At 33.5% G+C, this 21,524-nt stretch overlaps 2 protein-coding genes across 6 annotated transcripts in view; one reads left to right on the top strand and one right to left on the bottom strand.

The window, feature by feature from the left end:
• The first annotated feature begins 526 nt into the window (after positions 1–526).
• Positions 527–20,287, top strand: LOC124428772 (high-affinity choline transporter 1). Of its 4 annotated transcripts, none has more exons than XR_006943280.1 (9): positions 527–934; positions 1,127–1,457; positions 2,328–2,698; positions 3,004–3,308; positions 4,263–4,542; positions 6,107–6,324; positions 6,707–7,131; positions 7,444–7,778; positions 15,651–15,779. XR_006943280.1 is itself a non-coding variant. In XM_046973258.1 (8 exons), the coding sequence occupies exons 3-8, from the start codon at positions 2,425–2,427 to the stop codon at positions 7,724–7,726; spliced, it is 1,785 nt and encodes a 594-aa protein (XP_046829214.1). In that variant the 5' UTR covers positions 528–934; positions 1,127–1,457; positions 2,328–2,424; the 3' UTR covers positions 7,727–12,776. The 4 variants fall into 4 exon arrangements, 2 of the variants coding, with proteins under 2 accessions (XP_046829214.1, XP_046829215.1); XR_006943279.1 differs by lacking the exon at positions 15,651–15,779 and adding an exon at positions 19,915–20,287 and having other exon boundaries at positions 528–934; XM_046973258.1 differs by lacking the exon at positions 15,651–15,779 and having other exon boundaries at positions 528–934; positions 7,444–12,776.
• The window catches only part of LOC124428775 (loricrin-like), a 45,112-nt gene continuing 31,371 nt past the window's right edge, over positions 7,784–21,524 (bottom strand). Inside the window, exons 1-3 of one of the 2 annotated variants that reach the window (XM_046973265.1) lie at positions 18,480–19,408; positions 15,656–16,472; positions 7,784–15,549 (exon numbers count right to left, since the gene is read on the bottom strand). In XM_046973265.1, coding sequence (XP_046829221.1) covers positions 15,417–15,549; positions 15,656–16,472; positions 18,480–18,564 — 1,035 coding nt within the window. In that variant the 5' untranslated portion in view covers positions 18,565–19,408 and the 3' untranslated portion in view covers positions 7,784–15,416. Of the gene's footprint in view, positions 15,550–15,655; positions 16,473–18,479; positions 19,409–21,524 lie in introns of those variants that run through there. The other variant, XM_046973264.1, reaches the window with a different exon arrangement.

Raw genomic sequence — 21,524 nt, 5'->3', positions numbered from 1 at the left:
TCAAGATATTCAAGATCTCATTGAATACTCGAGTAAAAAAAAAAAAAAATAAAAGAAAAAGAAATATAATAATCGAACCAAATTGATTTTGGAGAACATTTGTCAAAACATTTGAGATATATCAAATCGTAAAAATTAATCAGAGTAGTTAGAAAAAAAAAAAAAAAAAGAAAGAAAAAAGAAAAAGAAGGAAGGAATAAGTATAGATATAAGATTTAATAAGAGATAAAAATAATAAAGAATAGGTAACATTTAGAAACGTTGATCCTAACTATGAGAAGATCCTTCTAAGGAACTAAGTTTCGTTCATCCGGGCGCAGACTCGTGAATTTTCACTCAGTCCACGCCTCCAGTTGGCTTTGGTGGTAGGGTTAGTGTTGGCTCGTATAAAAGAGTGAGAGAGAAAAAGATAGAGAGAGAGAGAGATGAGTAGCGCGCGCCTTTCATACCCTCTACCCCCTGGCAAAATGTCTCCGGTAGATGACGTCACAGGAGCGAATCAATATCAGTGGAACCGTCCCTACATCGGTCCTCGACAGGCAGAGAGACACCGACCGTTCAGTACGGAGTGGCCTCCACAACCGACAGGGACGTCGTTTTGCCACCACCGACGACGACGACGACGACGACGACGACGACGACGACGACGACAACGACGGCGACGGCGACGGCGACAAGAACGAGGGAGGTACATGCGCCTCCCGTCGTCCATTATTTCTCTCTCTCTCTCTCTCTCTCCCTCTCTCTCTTTCTCTCTCTTTCTCTCTCTTTCTCTCTTCCTTTTTGTCTAACATCAAAGTTATATCAAAATCAATAAAGATATATCGTGACAAGTGTTCGATAAGTATAACGATGAGACAGTGTTGAGATTCTTGGTAGCGGAGTATTTATTTAGTAGTAGTGATAGTCGGAAGAACGTTCGTCAGTAGTGTTGGTAAGTATCATTAAATTAATTTGATCTTTCTGTATTTGTAATGTAATATTCGTTGTCAGAATAAATTTCATTAGATTTGTTAGATATTTAGTTCTTCTTTGATAAAAATATCGTGTCTCGTTTCATTTAATGTAATCGAAGGAAATAATAGATTGGAAATATTTGAAGAAAGACAACGGGGGTGATTTTTAGACAAAGTGCCGTTGTACCGATCGATCGTGATCGGTGGCGGTACCAAAGGCAAGTCTCGGAAGGCCGAAGAGAAAGAACGGCAGAGAAGTAGCGGACTTGGTGAATCGAGTAAAAATCGATGGCCATCAGCGCCCATGGGCGGCCTCGCGTTTAGGACAAGGAACAGCCCCTCCCAGAAGACCTCGCTCCGGTGGGGTGACTGCTGCCCCCCAAACCCCAATCCGCCGTCGTCGTCGGCCCTTTGGAAGAACCGCCAACGGGACATGCCGCCGGTACCCGTTTGAGGCTGTCCCCCGTTGCTGCGTGATTGTACTCCACGGGGTCTTCAGAGGTACACTAATTTATATTCCCTCTTCTTTCTTTTATTTTTCCAAACTCCTTGAGATGAAATATCAAGTTTATGTCAATATACTTGATCAATATCATTTATTCTTCATCATCTGAAAGATATGATTTGTTTATGATAAATCTCAAAAATTCATGTAATACGATCATAATTATCTTAACAAATTCAACAATATGTCCCTGAAATGAATATATTATATTCCCTGATTCAGAACACAATTTATAGATCATATATATATATATATATATATATATATATATATATATATATATATATGATCTATAAATTGTCAAGATTAATACAATACAATCATAATTATCTTAGCAATTCAAACGAATAATATTCATCGATTGATCTTACAAGTATCCTTAACGATCCTCAGGGCCTTGACCTTTTTATCCGTTCTCCAAAGGTCCATCCACTCTCCACATGTGTAAACCTTTCCGACGATGAATATAGCGAGACTAATTGGATCAGAGGGTTAACCCAACGGACCGATTTCGGATTGTCTCGGGGCTAAAACATAATATTTACGGTTAAATACACGCGTTGGATTTAAGTAGGTACATCTAACACGTGGAATGTTTAATTCGATGGAAAGACAAAGCGCTGTATACCGGTGCTGATTTTGAAATCCCTTTTTAGGAACTTTATCCTTAATCGGATTTAACTGTCTAAAATATCAAACGAAATGATTTCAAATTTGTTTCCTTTTTTTTTTTTTTTTTTTCTTTTACAAACAGTTTCAATGACAAAAAAACAATTGAACAAATTGTTCATAATAAATTCTATATAAATTTAATGGAAAAACATATAGATCAAACTAAATTTCAAATAAGTTCTTTATCCAATTAGATATCCAAACGTTCCGAAATTGGATCGGTCACCAAATCTCTGGGACCTCCGTTTCCGTCAGCTCGAACACACGCCGCTGGAACCGTACTCCCCGAAGATGATCAACATCGCTGGCCTGATCTCGATCATATTGTTTTACGCGTTGATACTTGGCGTTGGAATATGGGCAGCAAGAAAGAAAGAGTCTGGAAACGATTCCGAGGAGGAGGTCATGTTAGCTGGCCGTTCAATCGGCTTGTTTGTTGGAATTTTTACAATGACAGCAACATGGGTAGGTGGAGGATACATCAACGGTACAGCAGAGGCAATTTACACGAGAGGTTTGGTCTGGTGTCAGGCACCATTTGGATACGCTCTAAGTCTTATTTTTGGTGAGTGAGATTCAATGAGTTTCAACTTGAATTATTTTACAATTTCTTTACATTGCTTTAAGTATTTATGTATGTATATGTTTTAGAGTAAATTACAAATTCTTTTTACATTCTTTCTCTTTTTCTTTTTCTCTCTCTGTATTCAAATTTTATTATCAACATTTTGGAATAGTTTTTTTATCAAAGCGATCCTTAAAAACAACAAAAAAAAGAACATTCTATAAGCCACGTTGCTACTGTGAATGATAGCATCATGAATTAATCCTTCTTTGATCGATCAAAGATGAATTGATTTATGACGATAGGTGGCATATTCTTTGCAAACAAGATGCGACAACAGGGGTACATCACGATGCTGGATCCGCTTCAAGATGCATTCGGGGAACGAATGGGTGGTCTTCTATTTCTTCCTGCCCTATGCGGCGAGGTATTCTGGGCAGCTGGGATCCTAGCTGCTTTGGGTGCCACGTTAGCTGTCATCATCGATATGGACCAGGGTGCCTCCGTCATTCTAAGCGCCTGCATCGCAGTTTTTTACACTCTATTCGGCGGCCTCTACTCCGTCGCTTATACCGACGTCATCCAACTTTTCTGCATTTTCATCGGACTGGTAAGTAAATTTCGATAATTAAAAAAAATTGTTTAGAAAATCAAACGAAAGTTTTTTTTTTTCTTTTCTTTCTTTCTTTCTTTCTCTTTTCTTTTTTTTTTTTTTTTTTTTTTTTTAATTAGAACAGAGTAAAGAAAAATAGTGAACTATCCCTTTTTGAACGGATCGATAACACACAGGCTCGTCGCCCGTACCAAGTATTTGTCAATTCTATGAGTGTAGGTTGCCCAAGTGTAGGTGTTTGCGTAGGTGGTGACCTAGTTATATCAAAAGCTCTAACTCTATTCGACATTTCTCATGCCCAGGATACCTTCCTTTCGATTATCATTTCCAGAGTGTCTTGATATAGATAAATGCTAAAAAACAATGTTCTTTTTGTTCTTACTTGTTTAATCATTGATAAGATTTAATCAAGAATTTCGATCAGTTCTATAATTGAAGGACATCAATTCACGCGTTAGAATTCATTCTATTTTTATTTTCAACTTATATTCATTAATCAAACTAGGATGATTCTCGAGTTTCTAAACGTTCTTTAAACATAATAAGAATATCAAGAGATAAATAATCATTTGAAAAAATTGTCTCTATTCAAATGCAAAGAGATTTTCTTCCGTGACCATCCATTAACCATAATTAATCGAGATAAAATCAAATCTCTCTCTCTTTCTCTCTCTGTCTTTCTTTCTCCCTCTCTGATAGGTCGTTAGTTGCAACATCCTAAAGAGTAGTCTTATCGAAGGGGAGAGAACAGCGTATCCTTTCATTGAGAAATCCTTTCAAGTAGACATATACCATGTCACCTTTGATGCTAAAACATTAAGATGAATATCATGAATGGAAAACTATATTTTAAATAAAATCAAAAAAAAAAAAAGAAAGAAAAAAGAAAGAAAGAAAGAAAGAAAGAAAGAAAAAAAAGAAAAAACGAAAAATATTATTTTCATGTTAAAGTGGATGTGCATCCCGTTTGCCTGGGCCAATCCAAAGGTAGAGTCACTTAGTTCCATGGAGGTCGATTGGATCGGCGAGGTCAAACCCGAGGAGTATTTTTATTACGTAGATTACGGGTTATTATTGATATTTGGTGGCATACCTTGGCAAGTTTATTTCCAGAGAGTACTTTCATCAAAAACAGCAGGAAGAGCTCAACTTTTGAGTTACGTTGCAGCTGTGGGATGCATACTCATGGCTATTCCTCCTGTTCTCATTGGAGCAATCGCTAAAGCAACACGTGAGTATAAACAACTTTAAAAATTTCTATATCGAAGTCTCTATATTATATATTCCAAAACTAATTCGATCTTTATATCGATGATATTGAAATCAATATCATTTAAAAAATACACAGACAAACATAACAATTAAAATACAATAATAACAACGAATGTTGTCTCTCTCTCTCTCTTACTCTCTCTTACTCTCTCTTTTTCTACCTTATTTCGAGTATCATTAGATGTTAGGGAGAAGTATAACATTTTGAAGAATCCACCCTCTCTATCTAAAGGGGATCGAATTAGATCTGGTATACTCATCATCCAAAGTTCGAAGCCTACTTGACATTTGCTACCACAGCATCCAGCACTGCTGGTATTTATAAGGTTCGCGGAGAAAAGAGGGGATGAGAATAGGGTGACTAGACTAGGGGTGAGTTTGGAGTATTTGAAACGTGTACAATACCGTGGGACTTCGTCATGTGTTATCTCTCTTTCTCTCTCTCTCTCTCTCTCTCTCTCTCTCTCTCTTTTATTCTATCTTATGAAAAGACGAGGGTGGTAATGCGACTCGACCACTAACGTGAAACACGACAACGTGCTGGAACTAATTCGACACCCTGTATATTGTTATCCGAGACTCCATTACAGTCTAAAAATGAGAATAGCTACTGAAGAGCTACTAACAATTTGTTATTATTGATTACTGTTTTCAACAATGAATTACATTGTCTATCATATTTCTAATGTCCATTTTTAAGTCTAAATATAGATAATTATATCTGAAAAATAGGTAGCCATTTAATTTTTCTTGCCAATTAGATAAATTCTCAATTTTGTTAAACCTTATGTTTTTTCAAGGCTACGTTTATGTCCAATGCAATGTATGAGAAGAATTTTATACGTCAGATGTTAAATTTCGCTCGATGACAAAGCGAAATCATATTTTTATGGTGACAGCTGGGTACTTTCTCAGTTATTCGGTACAAATGCAACGTGTCCACGATGTTATTTTTTCACATAGTAAAGATCATCGGCACGTGAGAAATTATAATGATTTGTTATAGCGTGCAACAAAGCGCTATTTTCCCCTCTTTTTCTCTTTTTCCAATTATTATCATTAAAAACTTTCTAAATTCTCGAATGTACAACAGGTGCAACTTTAATTGTCTTTCATATTCTTGAAAAATACACGAAGAATTATCTATCAATATAAAAGAAAAAAAATTAAGAAAAACTAGTTATAACCAAAAAAAAAAAAAAAAAAAAGTATAAAGCATTTTTGTCCAAACAAACAGATCAAATAAATACTTACTTTCTCGAAACAAAATATAACTTAGATTAATAACATTATGATCGACGATGATGCTCCACTTTCCTCATTTATTTTCAAATGAAATCTGTACTACATTATGAAAAGTAGAGAGAGCGTGAAAGCGTCCTTAGTGCGGAGGTGAAATGCTCGACGGGGTCAACATTCACCTTCACAATTTTTTATTATCATTCTTTTAGTTAATCATGTTAAATGAAATCAGCTTTCATCGATGGGAACAAACGAAGGGATATTTTAACGATATGTTACAGCTTGGAATGAAACAGGTTATCACGGGCCATATCCATTGACGGAAACCGAAACAAGTATGATTCTACCAATGGTCTTGCAATATCTTACGCCAGACTTTGTTTCCTTTTTTGGATTGGGTGCTGTATCGGCAGCTGTTATGTCATCGGCAGACAGTAGTATCCTATCTGCCAGTTCGATGTTCGCTAGAAACGTTTATAAGTTGATCTTCCGGCAGCGAGTAAGTATAAATATCTTTCTTCCTGATAAATCATAGATACCAGATTAATGGAGTGTCTTCTCTCCAACACAACGTATATATATATATATATATATATATATACACCAGCAATAAACTCGTTTTCTCGTTTGACCGTATTAAAATAAAAAAATTCGGATCACTTTCACATCTTAGTACTCGTACTACTCTGTGAAATCAAATCGAGTAAAAGTATTAAATTCTCGTTAAAAGACAAATTTTATTAATTCTTTCATTATAATATTTATCATGGTAAAAAGATAGAGAAAAGCATTATTCACGTTGCATTATGATGTTTCGTTTCTTTCATTTTCTTTTCTCCTTTCTTTTTTTTTCCTTCTTTTTTTCTTCTCTATGAAACTAGGCATCGGAGATGGAGATCATTTGGGTAATGAGAGCAGGCATAGGAGTAGTTGGTGTTCTCAGTACGGTGATGGCTTTGACGATACCTTCTATCTATGGGTTATGGTCGATGTGTTCCGACTTGGTTTACGTTATCCTCTTCCCTCAACTCCTAATGGTCGTCCATTTTAAGGAGTACTGCAATACTTATGGCAGCTTATCAGCTTACATAATAGCATTCATGGTGAGGATCAGTGGTGGTGAACCATTGATGAGTTTGCCAGCATTGATCCATTATCCTTGGTACGATGAGGAAACCAAAACTCAGATGTTCCCATTCAGAACAATGGCGATGTTACTTTCCTTGGTGACATTGGTTGCCGTCTCGTACGGTACGCAGGTTGCCTTTGAAACTGGTAGATTGGCACCTGGATACGACGTCTTTAGGTTTGTATACCATCGTTTATCCATCATTCCAAAATTTCTTATATCTTATCATTTCTCAAATAGTTTATTTCAAATTTTTATATGATCAAATTTTTGGGATTAATCTAAGAAGAAAAAAAAAAAAAAAAAAAGAAGAAACAAAAAAATAATCAAATATCCATGGAAATTTTCAAACGTCCTAACATTTAATTTTATACAATCAATCTGTACAATCTTTTTAATCGATCTTCGTAATATCTAAGAAAAGCCTTGACCACGATTAAATCGATACAACGAACAAATAACAAAATCAATGATTCTTGACAATCGCAGGTGTGTGGTAAACATACCAGAAGACGTCGAACGTGTTGGACCAGATCCAGCAGAAGGTGAACAAATGGCAGTCCTTGCCGCAGGAGCTGGAAAGCTCTATGGTAGCAAGGACGAATCACACGGTCGAGTGAATCCTGCGCTCGAGCCGGACTACGACATGGAGCCGGGTTATAAGGCTGTCGGGTCACCTGAGGGGATCGTCGATGGCGGTGGAGGTGGGGGACAGTTAGGTCTTCATGGACCTAATGTACCTCGTCAACCACAATCCAGCACCGCGTTCTAATTCCTGGTTTCATGATCGGATGCTGTGACCAACAATAAGTGTGGCGGTGCGGGTACGTCTCTCTCTCTCTCTTTCTCTCTCTCTCTCTCTCTCTCTCTCTGTCTCTGTCTCTCTTTCTCTCTCACTAACTTTTCCTATATAAATCCATATTTCTTTGTATCTATCTCTCTTCAGTAATATGCATTATATTTTTTATTATTCTCTTTCTCTTTCGCTCTCTCTTTCTCTCTTTCTCATTATCCTTATATCTCAAAAAGCATCGTCAAAAAGTGTTAGTTGCATTCTAAGTCGGTACAACGAATCCGTACAAATATTCCGTTCACAATCCTACTTCAAGGCATTTAGACGTCTACATACACGTTATCGAGACTTCTTATTGTTATTGTTGAAACGATTATTTCTCAGATGAGAAGATACATGAGAACGTGCTTTTGACCGTCCAGGTGAAAAAAAGAAAATGTGTCTAGAAACAAAAAGAAAAAAAAAAAATGAAAAAAAAAAAAACGAAAATATAATGAAAGCAAAAAGAATATTAAGCAATAATATCTTAGAGATCATGCGATATCTTTTACTCTCTCTCTCTCTCTCTCTCTCTCTCTCTCTCTTTCCCTTTCTATCTCTTTCTCTCTCTTTCTCTCTCTTTCTTTTTTTCTCTGGTGTATATACATGTTTTTGATAAACAAACAAAAAGAAGAATCTCTTCTTCGACAGTATTTTTTTTTTTTTTTAATCGGATCAAGTTCAAGGTAGACCGATCATTTCTATAAAAAGAAAAGAACAAAAACAAAAACAAAAAGAACAATCTCTTACTCTCTCTCTCTCTCTCTCTCTCTCTTTTTCTCTTTCAAAATCGATAAATTTCAATCGATCCCACGGTGCTAGATTCGTGTCACGTCGTGAATTCACCAAACGAATAATACATAAGGCAAATGATACGAAAGAAGTAAGTTCTCGGTCATTGTTCTCTTGAAACGGAACTCACGAGGTTCCCGAATGAGAGAAAGACAAAGAGTGAAATCAAATTAGATGAAAAAGATCAAGATCATCGTTGTTCCTTGAACTGTCACGATGTATTATTATGGCTTGCTTTACGAACCCGTACCGCCGCCTATTAGGCCTAGTAATTTTTTCATTTTTATTTTGTGATATATACATATATGTATAATATATATATATATATATATATATATATATATATATATATATATATATATATATATATATATATATATATATATATATATATATATATACAGATATATAAATACACATTACCATACATGAACACACACAATAAGAGTATATATATATATATTTATATATATATATATATATATATATATATATATATAAATTATATTATATTATATTATATATATATTTAGAGTTTAATGATTACTATTTGAAGAAGACTTAACATCTGAAAGGTACGACCTATCCGCTCGGCTTTTTCATCGTGAAGGCTCTCACTATATATTTTTATATACATATATATATTATATATATATGTATATATGTATATATGTATTAGACATATATATATATATATAGGGAGAAGGATGAGCCTGATCGATCGATGTTCGTTAGGAATTAATTAGCGAAGCGCGAACGACCGCCGTAAATTAATAAATAATAGGATAGAGAAATTATTATCGAGTAACGTGTTCGCGAAGATGTTTAGGGTGGCTTCGTATTAGATAAAGTCTCGTACTTGTCATCATCATTACTGTTATCCGTGTTTAATCATCTTACAGAAAATTAAGAAAAGGAAAGAAAAAGAAAAAAAAGAGAATGAGAGAGTGAGAGAGAGAGAGAGAGAGAGAAAGAGAGAGAGAGAGAGAAAGGAAAGAAAAGGAAAAAAAAATAAATAAAATAAAAAAAGCTTTTGTACTCTTTGCGACCGATCGTTATTGTTGTTGTTCTTCCCTTGCTTCGCTCGATTACGAAACAAACGTAACATCTGATTAGGGAGGATGATGATTCAATGTAAAAATATTCTCCCAAATGAATATTATTATTAGAAATTAACTAGGAGATATCGCGGTCGCGTTGTGTTAGATCGTGTTACTTCGTGACCCTCTCCGTGATTACGACGATCGATACGATTACGTGAGAACGAGCAATTTATTACATATTATTATTTGTTATTGTTGTTATTATAATAATAATAATAATTATACTTATTATTATTATTATTATTATTATTATTATTATTATTATTATTATTATTAATATTATTGTTGTTATTATTAAAGAAATGTTTAGCTGGCTCATTAATTAATTTCATCTAATCTCTCGTTTTATGATCTTTTTTCATCGGTATCTTTTTTTCTGTTTTTTCTGTTTTTTTTTTTTTTTTTTTTTTTTTTTTTTTTTTTTTTTTTTTTATCAACGCAATGGAATCTTTTTTCTATCTCATGAAATATATTTTTAGCTAATTAATTATTTCTAACGACAGAAATACGAGAATGGCTCTTTGATCTAATTTGATGATTAAATATCGTCGTTTCATTCATATCGTCGTTTTCATGCATATAAATAGTGTCAATCGGGCGGATTGGTCGGCCTTCAGATCCGTTGTGTTTCTTATATAGTATATATATACATGTATAATAATATATAAGAGTAAAAGAGTATTAATGACATGCGAGAGAGCACACACGAGAGAATGTTCATTGAAGGATCTAAGTTTTCATCGGATATTTCTCTCCCCTTATACATATAATATATATACGTTATATATTATATATATATATATATATATATATATATATATATATATATATATATATGTATATACATATATATGTATATACATATACATACATGCATGTATATCCAGTATACTGATGAAGATGAATTAAAATGATCACTGGTTGATAAGTAAACGGTTTTCTAATAACACGATTAAAATCATTTTTTCGTTGAAATTAAAATCGTTCGGAGATATTAACAACGTGACACTTTAAATACCTTCGTTATGTATACGCGTACATATGTATATATGTATATAAAGAAAGTACGTGAAAAGACTAATCGAAGATCGTAAATGTTAATTATTATTATTATTTATTATCATTATTATCAACATCGTCATCATCATCATCATCATCATTATCATAATCATCACCATTATTATTATTAATAATAATAATAATAATTACAAATCATTTATTGCTAATTTTGATAATGAGTTTTGTCGTATCATTGTTTTCATAGAATCGTTCCTAAAGAAAAAAAAAAAAAAAAAAAAAAAAAAAAAAAAAAAAAAAAAAGAAAAAAAAAAGAAAGAAAAAAAAAGAACAAATTAATTAATAAATACAAAATACATACGCAAAACATGAAAGAATATACGAGATAAGACAGGTACACATACAAATATAAAATAAAAAAAAATGATTAACTTGCGTATTACATGATTTATAATCAAGATCGAACTGATAAAATGAACATTTAATTGGCTGACATTCGGGGTGAAAGATTTATCTTTTTATTCGATTATGGATAAACGATCTTCTTTAAAAAAAAACAAAAAAAAACAAAAAAAAAACAGAAAGTAAAAGGAAAAGAATAGGAGAAAGAAAAAAAAGGAAAAAAGAATATCTTAAAAATAGCAAAAATTAGCAGGTGTAATTAGTTAGGCAGGTGTTAAGAGAAAAGTCTGCTACCTCGATAATAAATTAGCAAAGAAAACTTTTCGAATAAGAAGAAGAAGAAGAAGAAGAAGGAAAAGAAGAAGAAGATGAAGAAGAAAACAATTGTATTGTGTGAATAAATCTCTAAAGAGGAAGCTATGAAGAAGACTGCGACATGATTTAAGACTCTTTTCGAGTCTCATAAAACTTTCGACTTAGTTGAGTTCCTTACTATTATTCTAATGAGAAAGCAAACGTGATGATGATTCAAATAGTTAGTTAGTCAACGACAACAGACAAGCAGGAAGATAGAGACTAGGAAAAGTATATATACAGGTTGTTGACAAATTTATCTGTCAAAAACAGCTGATCCACGGAATTTCATTATAGTTCGAAACTTATAACATTAAGAATTAAAAATTACGAGACATAAAAGTATATACAGGGCGTCGATAAATTTATCTATCTAAATCAGCTGACTTTGACAATTCTTTTGTCAAAGTCAATTGACTTTATTAAATTTCATTATCATTTGATAATTGATTAGAAAATATTATAAAAAAAAAAAGAAAAAAAAAAAAAGAAAAAGAAATGAGACAGAAAGGTATGGACGAGGAGACATTGACAAATTATATGTCAAAATCAGCTGACTTTGACGAGTTTCATATTAAAATTAGCTGATTTATCAAATTTTATTACCTTTTAAAATGAATTTATCATGATAGATAAGAAATTAATAGAGAAGATTAATAAAAGAGACAATATTTTTTATACACCCTGTATATCTCTCTAACCGGTGTTCTCTTTTCTTCATAATCATCGTCGTTGTTGCTTGTTGTTATTAATATCACGGACGATACTTTCACTCGGATATTATAAAGTTAGCGAAGGAAGAATTCGCTTTCTGAGTATATCTATATCGTTATTTCGTTATTTTTATGATCTAAGGAAGAAAAAAAAAAAAAAAAGATAATAAGAGTAGTGAAGCAGGGAGTTGGATATTAATAACAAATGAAATGTTTCTACAAGCTCGATATTTTCAATGAGGAAATACAATGTTTCTTTACGATCGAACGATCTTATTTTTATTATTATTATTACTATTATTATTATTATTATTATTATTATTTTTTATTATGAGATTCCAATGAAAGAAAGAAGATCGTTTATCTATTTTATCTATCTATTTATTATTTGCTTCTATTTCTTTTTTTTTTCTTTTTTTTTTTTTCTTTTTCTATGATGAAACATAGTTTCTATTCAATGAAAAAAAAATTTCGAGAGAAACGTTGCCTCGAGTGTCGATTTAACGACGTTTGTAATTACGCCAAGTTTTTCGCGCGCGTAATCTGCGACATATCAATTAAGGTTTTTAGTCGTGCTGCTAAAAAAGAAAAAAAAAAAAGAAAATAAAAGAGGAATACAAAACACATACATAAATAAACAAATAAACAAATAAAGTAAAAAAATAAATAAATAAAGGGCCGACCATAACCTACGAAAACTTAAACATATCACGAAGTGTGCTCGATATTAGCTGCGTTAACAAATTAATTAACGATAAGATTAGAAATTGGTAAAAGGTAAAAAAAGGAGAAAAAAATAAAAAGAAAAAAAAACATGAAAAGAGACGGAGAGTCATATGTAAATAATATATTATGTATCAAGTAGAGAGAACGTTCTCATATCATACAGGATGTGCTCGAGATGGGATTAGTATTGGAGGGACGAGCTTCTTTTCTGTAATAAAACTCAGAGATTCGCCCCTTTAATTTGAAAACGAAAAACAAGAGGAAAAAAAAAGAAAAAAAAAAGAAAAAAAAAAGAAAAAACCGTTTAAAAGAGGAAACAAAAAAAAAAAGGAAAGAACAGCGGAAAATCTTTCTCATCCTCTATATCCTTTTCCTTCCTATTTCCTTCGAATGAGAAGGAAAGTGAACTCGCGAAAAATTCACTAATATATTACATATTAACGGGCTGTACGTACGCCGAAGAACACAAAAAAATGCATGTGTGTTTGTGTGTCCGTTCCTTGGCAAAGAACAGAGAGAGAAAAAAAAATTAAAATTAATAACAATACTAATGTATCTCTATCTCTTTCCAAAAAAGATTCGAAGATCAATGAAGTCGAGTATCCATATAAATATATATATATATATATATATATATATATATGCTCGAAGTCATAACAATTAACTTCGCTTCAATTAAACAAGAAAAAAAGAAAAAAAAAAACGTTCATTTTGCAATAATTAAAAAAAAAAACGAAAAAAAAAAGAAAGAAAAATGCGTACCTACAAATCGTTGTTGTATAATAACAAACAAACACATACATGCATACACACTCGAACAATAATCACCGAAATCCCTAAAGTCCATTTAGCCCATGACGCGCCTACAAATTATTGTAGTAAGTATATAATAATAATAATTATAATAATAATAATAATAATAATAATAATAATAATTAAATGAATAACATGTGTAAAGAAGAAAAAGGTAACAACAAAATGTGAAGAAAAACAAAATGGAAAAAAAAAAACAGAAAAAAGAAGAAAAAGAAAAAAAAAACCATAAGAGAAACGCCCAACTTTATCTCCTCTCCCTCGCGCATTTCCAAAAAATGGGTTTATTATATATCCATGTATGTATTAATATCAAAGCGTTACACGGTACTTTATTATACGATATATGATATACATCTATACACACACATACATACATATACATACACACACATATATATATATATATGTTTGTGTGTATGTATATTATACGTGTATACCTGAAGAAAAAAAAAAAAAAAAAGAAAAAAAGAAAAAAAAAATAAAACGAACGAGATGTTGATTGTAAATGTTAAAAATAAACTGTGTATAAAAAATTCACCATGGAGTTATGAGTCAAATATTATTCCTCTGTCTATTCTTTTTTTGTTGTTGTTGTTGTTCTTCTTCTTCTTCTTCTTCATTTTCTCTTTTTCTTTATTCTCATATTCTTATAAAGATTATTTTCAACGACGAGCACAATAACAGTAACGACGATGTTATAAAGATGGACGATGACCGCTGAAAAAAGAGAAAGTTAAGGAAAGGATAACGGTGGTGAGTTTGTTCTAGCGGTTTAATCGGAATACCCGATAGAATCGTCGATGACGAGACTACGTTTTTAGCCGAGTTAAAACAGGAATAGAAAGAAGATAGCTCTCTCTTTCTCTTTCTCTCTCTCTCTCTCTCTCTCTCTCTCTCTCTCTCTCTCTCTTTCTTTCTTTCTTTCTTTCGAGTCGAATGGGATCAATAAATCGACCCATCGAGTTTGAGCAGAAGCTATTCTACCAAGCGGCTAACTTTACCTTTCAAGGCACACATTGTGATATATGTAATATGTATTATACGTCTAAAACACTATTATAACACATTCATTCCATTTTTGATTTCCAGGAACTAACTAATATTAGAATAGATAGAAATAGAAGAGTAATCTTTCATTTCTTTCTCAGCACAGCTACTTTATTAGTATAAAAAGCGTCTTTATAAAATAAATAAGTTATAGGGCTTCGAATATGAAGAAGGGATGAAGAGGAAGGTTCCGTTTTTTTTTCTTTTCTTTTCTTTTTTTTTTTTTTTTTTCTTTTGCAATCGTATCTTATCGTCGATTATCATTCGCTTTGATATTCCTAAACAACGTTTCTGAGATAATGAAAGATATTAATTTTCATCTGTTCTCTAAACTCTCTCTTTTTCTTTCTTTTACTTCTTTCTATCACTTCTATCTATGAACATTCAAATTCGATTTGTCGATTGTCGAGAGTACGAAACGTTGATGATTATTAAAAACTTTTGGAAAAGAATACGAATCGTTGAAATCCTCCTTTTGCTGACTTTGATTGGATATCCGCGAGATCTCGACGTCCAATTTCGCAACCCTTCGCTTCATGGCTGGTCAATATTTTGTCTGTCATTGTGTAGAGTTTTCCTGGGTACCCATTGCTTTTATAAAACTCATGAAAGTGATACGAGGTCGAAGGTCGTATCTCGCGGGACGAACACATAGCGTGATTAATATTGGTAACCACCATTGCTGGCGTAACCCTGACCACCACCAGAACCGCCACTTCCAAAGCTGGGTGCACCGTAATTCGATGAGGGCCTACCGCCGCCACCTCCACCACCATTGGAATAACCGCCGGATCTAAAAGAAAAAAAAAAAAAAAAAAAAAAAAAGAAGTACAAGTTATGATTAGAATTTTCAGAGATTTCATAAAACATTCTATGATATCATTATAATTAAAGCTTACCCGCCACCGAAACCACCTCCGTGGCCACCTCCGAAGGAAGGTGCTCCATAGCTCGATGATATACCTCCGCCTCCACCGCCGGAGTATCCACCACCACCACCACCACCATTGCCTCCACCACGTGAGGGTGCGCCGTAACTGGAGGAGGGTGCTCCACCGGAGAATCCGCCACCACCGAAACCACCGCCACCTGAGTAGCCGCCACCACTACCACCACCGTTACCACCTCCAAAGGATGGTGCCCCGTAAGAGGAAGAAGGTCTTCCACCTCCTCCGTTCGATGGTGCTCCGTAGCTCGAAGATGGCCTACCACCACCGCCTGAGTATCCACCACTTCCACCAGCACCACCACCGAAACCACCACCGAAACCACCACCGAATCCACCGTTCGAGGGTGCTCCATAGCTTGATGAAGGCCTTCCTGCCGATGGTGCTCCATAACTGCTCGATATTCCTCCACCTCCGCCACCTGAGTAGCCGCCATTGCCACCGCCACCACCTCCGGAATAACCTCCTCCTCCACCACCACCACCTCGCGACGGTGCTCCATAACTCGAAGATGGTGCACCACCACCACCACCACCTCCAAATCCTCCGGAACTAGGAGCCCCATAACTAACAGAAGGTCCACCACCTCCTCCACCACCGCCTCCGCAACCACCAAAACCACATCCGCCTCCTCCGGTTGGTGCTCCGTAGCTCGTCGATATTCCACCACCACCGCCACTACCTCCTCCTCCTCCTCCTCCACCACCACCACCTAGATTGGGTGTTCCATAACTAGTAGAAGGTGGCAGATAACTACCACTGAGTGGTGCTGAAAATTAAAAGTTTTTTATTTAACTTAATGATCTTTCGTGAGGATTAATGCATGATGAACAATCGAAAGTCCCTTGATTATCGTTCGAATCGTTCGTGTTCTAGAGTATGACCTACTGCTGAACTAGATAAGCAAATCTCTCTGCTCTTCTTTAACTCTCTCTCTCTCTCTCTCTCTCTCTCTCTCTCTCTCTCTCTCTCTCTCTCTTCAAAGAGTTTACCAAGACTCGGTGAAAGTAACCAGGGTAATACCTCGGTAAGAGGCGGTATACTTTATCGGAAGCTTTAATTTATCCTCTCGTTCACTTTCCTAGATCCTAATTACTTTCGTAAGCTCCTTCTTATTGCGAATTTTTATAATTTATAAAAGATACGATTCGCGGCAATTATGTCCCCATGGAAAATGAAAACTCATCGGGATTAGAAAGATCCCGATATCGTCTCTATGGATTTTGCGGTATTGCGGTTTTACTGGCATTGAAAGTGATCAAGGTGATCTCGAGATGATTGAATGACGTGCCTACGGAATAACTTAATCGATACGCGAGATTACAAAATAAAACGAAATAGCGAGTCATAAAAAAAAAAAAAAAATAATAATAAATAGTGATTCCTCTTCGAAATAAAATAAATTTCAAATTTGGTGTGATTCTAAATATAAATTAATCAATTTAATGAGAATCTATGTTGGTCCAAATTCGATAATAATTATTCACTCCTTTGAAATAAAATAATTTTCAAATTTGGAATGATTCTAACGAAAAATAAATTCATCAATTTAATACGAATCTAGGAATAACTACGACAAAAATAATTATTCCGAGCCACTTCTCTATTCGAGTGGTCACTTCGTAGATTCGTGGATTGTTACAAATTTTTTTTCGTAAACTCGTACTTAATCTTAATCGAACGAAATACTAGCAGATTAACAAAAAAAAAAAAAAATATTCTCGTTATATAAATAAATATATTCTTGTTTTTTTTGATTTCACAAAAATGACTTCGTTACGGTACACAATTGCTGAAGAAGAGAGAGAGCGAGAGAGAGAGAGAGAGAGAGAGAGAAAGAGATTACACGAAAGATAATCGTTTCCGTAATAAAAGACGGATGGTAATCAAAAGTTAATGATGTCCAATCGTCGTGGAAACTCGTATTGCTACATGTAGATACAAGACAGTGATCAGAGGCTGATTCATTGATAACGTAGCTTGTAACGCCAAGGAAGAGCAATTACTTGGTCAATCTCGTAGTTCGTGTATGTCGAAAGGATGAATTAAATAATAATGATAAATAAAAAGATAAATAAATAATGATAATAAACAAAAGATAAAAGAGAAACGAACAATGCAGACGAGACGTGTTAAATGATTTAAGAAAAGGATCTCGATAGTGCATATCTCCGATGCAATTAGTACTGATTTGTACGTACGAGTACGAAGACAATCGAGTTGCTCTAAATTCTCACGGCGTAACAATGGTTTTGCTGTGCTTAGAAACGTTACACATGCGTACACATATATATATATATATATATGTAGAAATGGTAAACACCTTCGAGGTGCTTAGAACCTGCTATGTATACATAGATCCTAAACGAGAGATTACGGGCCACGGTTTGCGTTCATCAGAAATACATGCCACGCTTGTGTATTCGGTTCGTAGAAACGAAATCGGTGAATTGCTTTGGAATTTGAATTTTTACAAGATTGATGAGAAAGATATCGTACCGAAGGAGGTCACGGTCGATGAACTTTACGTCGATTGTACTTTAAGACAAATTAAATATTCGAAAAAAAAAAAAAAAAAAAAAAAAAAACAAATAGACACAAATTTTCTATAGAAAAACGAAATCCACATTAATCCGACATTAATTTTCTTTCCTCTCATATATTGTCAAATAAATTGATAAACGAGGATTTATCTTCGAACGGGCAAAATAAATGAAAATTCGTCGAAGATTTGATATTAAAATGAAAATTTTCTATCTAATACGAATTTTCTTACCTTCACCGCAAACAGACGTAAAAATTGCAGCCGTGGCTATTAGGGTAGCCATCAAGGATGATGGCCAGCTATTAGCAGATCTCATGTTGCTGGATAAGATCAATAATTAGATCTATGAATAGAGAAGAAGATCGGCACAAAAAATTATGCCGATTCGCGTGCACGCGATCGTTTTACTCACGATACGTATTTGTCGCGTGTCGAACACGTGTTCACCCGTGCGAGAATGGAAACGACGGACTCGAAGAACGTGGAGACTCGTCGAAGCGTGTAGTAAACAACAACAACGCGTCGACAAGATGACCCGTTCGTCTTACCCGTACGATTTCGTCTAACGTGTTTCAAACTCAGTCGATCTCGCTTATATAGTTGTCCGTCTTTCGGAGAAAGTCCTCACGGGAGTGCAAGAGGATGCGCTAGCAAACTGGCTAAGACGTTTCTTGGTGAACGTCGGGAGGAGGGGGAGGGGAGGGGTGGGTGGGGGGGTCGTTGGATCAGCAAGGGGATGCCAAGGGGCAGGGGAACTTCTCTGCCAAAGATTGTAGGGGGGCACCTTCGTGTGTGTGCATTTCGTTTTCTGAGTTCTAAGATGATAATCAAGAAAGAAACACTGGCATTAACTTCGTTTCAATAAGATGTTTTAATCATTTTCTATTTTAATATTTCATTTCTAAACATTTATCTTATTTATTTACAACTATTCTAATGATTTTATCTAATGACATTACGTTTACGTATTTTATTATTTATTTTATATATAAATTATATCGTCATTCTTGAAAAATCTTTCATTTTATATCTATTGTATTATATTTCAATGATTCATTTATTATATATGGTATTTGAAAGAAATTATGTCACATTGATATATACGTTATATCTAATATTAATAAATATACTTCTCCAATCTGTCATTTATATTATCTAATTTAATTTATCCATTCTACAAATATTCCAATAATTTCTATACTTATACATATGAAATAAATTGTCAAATTAATTTTAGAAATGAGTAAATAATATTGCGTTTCATCTTATTCGAAATAAATCTTATCAATATATATATATATATATATATATATATATATATATATATATATATATATATATATATATATATATATATCGTGTGTGTAAATTAATCTGAAAGAAAAAAAATTAATTAATTCAATAAGTAAAAGGTCTCCTTCTGTATTCCTAATCTTTCCTTTATTAAAGACAGACAATATTACTATAGATGATTCAATCGTTGAATATACACTTCAAAAAAAAAAAAAAAAAAAAAAAACCAAAAAAAAAGAGAAAGAAAAAAGAAATAAAGAAAAAAAAAAAAGAAAAAACACGTCCTTTTCAATTTGTTCCTATTTCAAGGCTGACGCCATCACATTTTCATTTTTCTTTTCCCCCATAATCTCGCACGATTATTTTATTTCAGAGTCATGCTAACTCGCAACGATCTCGATTTCTCGAGTACGGATGGGAACGACATCGTTGAGACATGGTTAGAGACGCGCTTTGACGGCCTTGATGTCATCCTGGATGGAGGATCGCTCGAGAAAGATCATCATGACGTAAAGAAAAGAACGTATCTTATAGATCTTACACTTACGTTGCTTAGTTTTCGTTATCTAAATCATTAGGTAATTATCTAAATCATTTAGGTCAGCCATTAGATTAATTCTTAATGTTCCCTTAACTCAATCGAATCATTTAAATCTTTAATTAGTAAATGAAAAATCACGTATAGATTTATATGTTCAAAATGATTATTTTAAAGTTGTTCGAGTCATAAAAGGATATTTATTTTTAATACAATATCATTTGATATTTTATTCAGATCTTTCGTTTAAATCCAATTTTATTATAACTGTCAATTATATTCATTTTAACATTCAATCTGATAATATATATGTTCATGTAAAATATGTTGATATTTATAAATAAATTAATATATATATATATATATATATATATATATATATAAACATATAATAAAATAGAAAGAATATATATATATATATAAAATTCATTATCTTAGTCATCTGCACGATCAATCGAGCCTCATTAGCCTTGACGAATTCAAAGAACGTGCGAACTGCCGTTGACTCGTAATCACGCAAGAATAAAAGAGAGAAAGAGAGGGGGAATAAAAAAAGTATTAAAATCTCAGCATGTACGAGCTTATCAAGGAAGGAGAACGACGGTTTGTCGTCTGGCGTTGGCACGAAATTATGATCTTATTTAACGAGTTGGAGTAAAAGAGAATTTGAACAATGTTAGTAAATTTAGTTAAGAGAAAATAGTATTTATGTCTCTCTCTCTCTCTTTCTCTCTCTCTCTCTCTCTCTCTCTCTCTCTCTTTTTCTCTCTTTTCGATTATATCACCAAACATAAAATTTCTAGGGCAAGTATTGGATTTGTATGGCGTGAAAACATTAGATTAAACACTATGATCGAATTTATTTGATCGTTTAATCTACAAAATACAAATGTCGAATCTATTAAAGATTAGTATAGATCGAATATGTCTGATGGTGTGTCTGTGAAAGAGATCACACAATGGGATTTCATCACTGTGCATAAATAGATCTCTATCTTGTAATACGTCGTGGAATGGCTAATTCCTCTCTCTCTCTCTCTCTCTCTTCCTCTCTGTCTAATGCTTTTGAATTGCATAAGAGAAGAGACGAGAGAAATTAAATTCGATGATATTTCAAGATCTAACTTTTATCCTCAGCATTTCCTATCTCATTGACAAACATGAAGGAAGGAACTTAACTCGAGTCGATATTTTCCCACGCAGTTGTCTCCTTTGGGAAATAAGATAGAAGAGAAGGAATAGAATAGAAAGAAACACATACATACATACATACATACACACACACATACATACATACATAGATACATACATACATAATATATATATATATATATATATATATATATATGTATACATAAGTACGTAAGTGTATATGTAAGTATATATGTATAGATAAATATATCATTGAGAGAATGTATTACTAATTAATCCAATAATTAAGAATA

The sequence above is a fragment of the Vespa crabro genome, chromosome 13 (genome assembly GCF_910589235.1).
Source record: "Vespa crabro chromosome 13, iyVesCrab1.2, whole genome shotgun sequence".
Taxonomy (NCBI): domain Eukaryota; kingdom Metazoa; phylum Arthropoda; class Insecta; order Hymenoptera; family Vespidae; genus Vespa; species Vespa crabro.
Note: the sequence above shows the minus strand (reverse complement) of the source record. Positions and strands in the feature narration are given on the sequence as shown.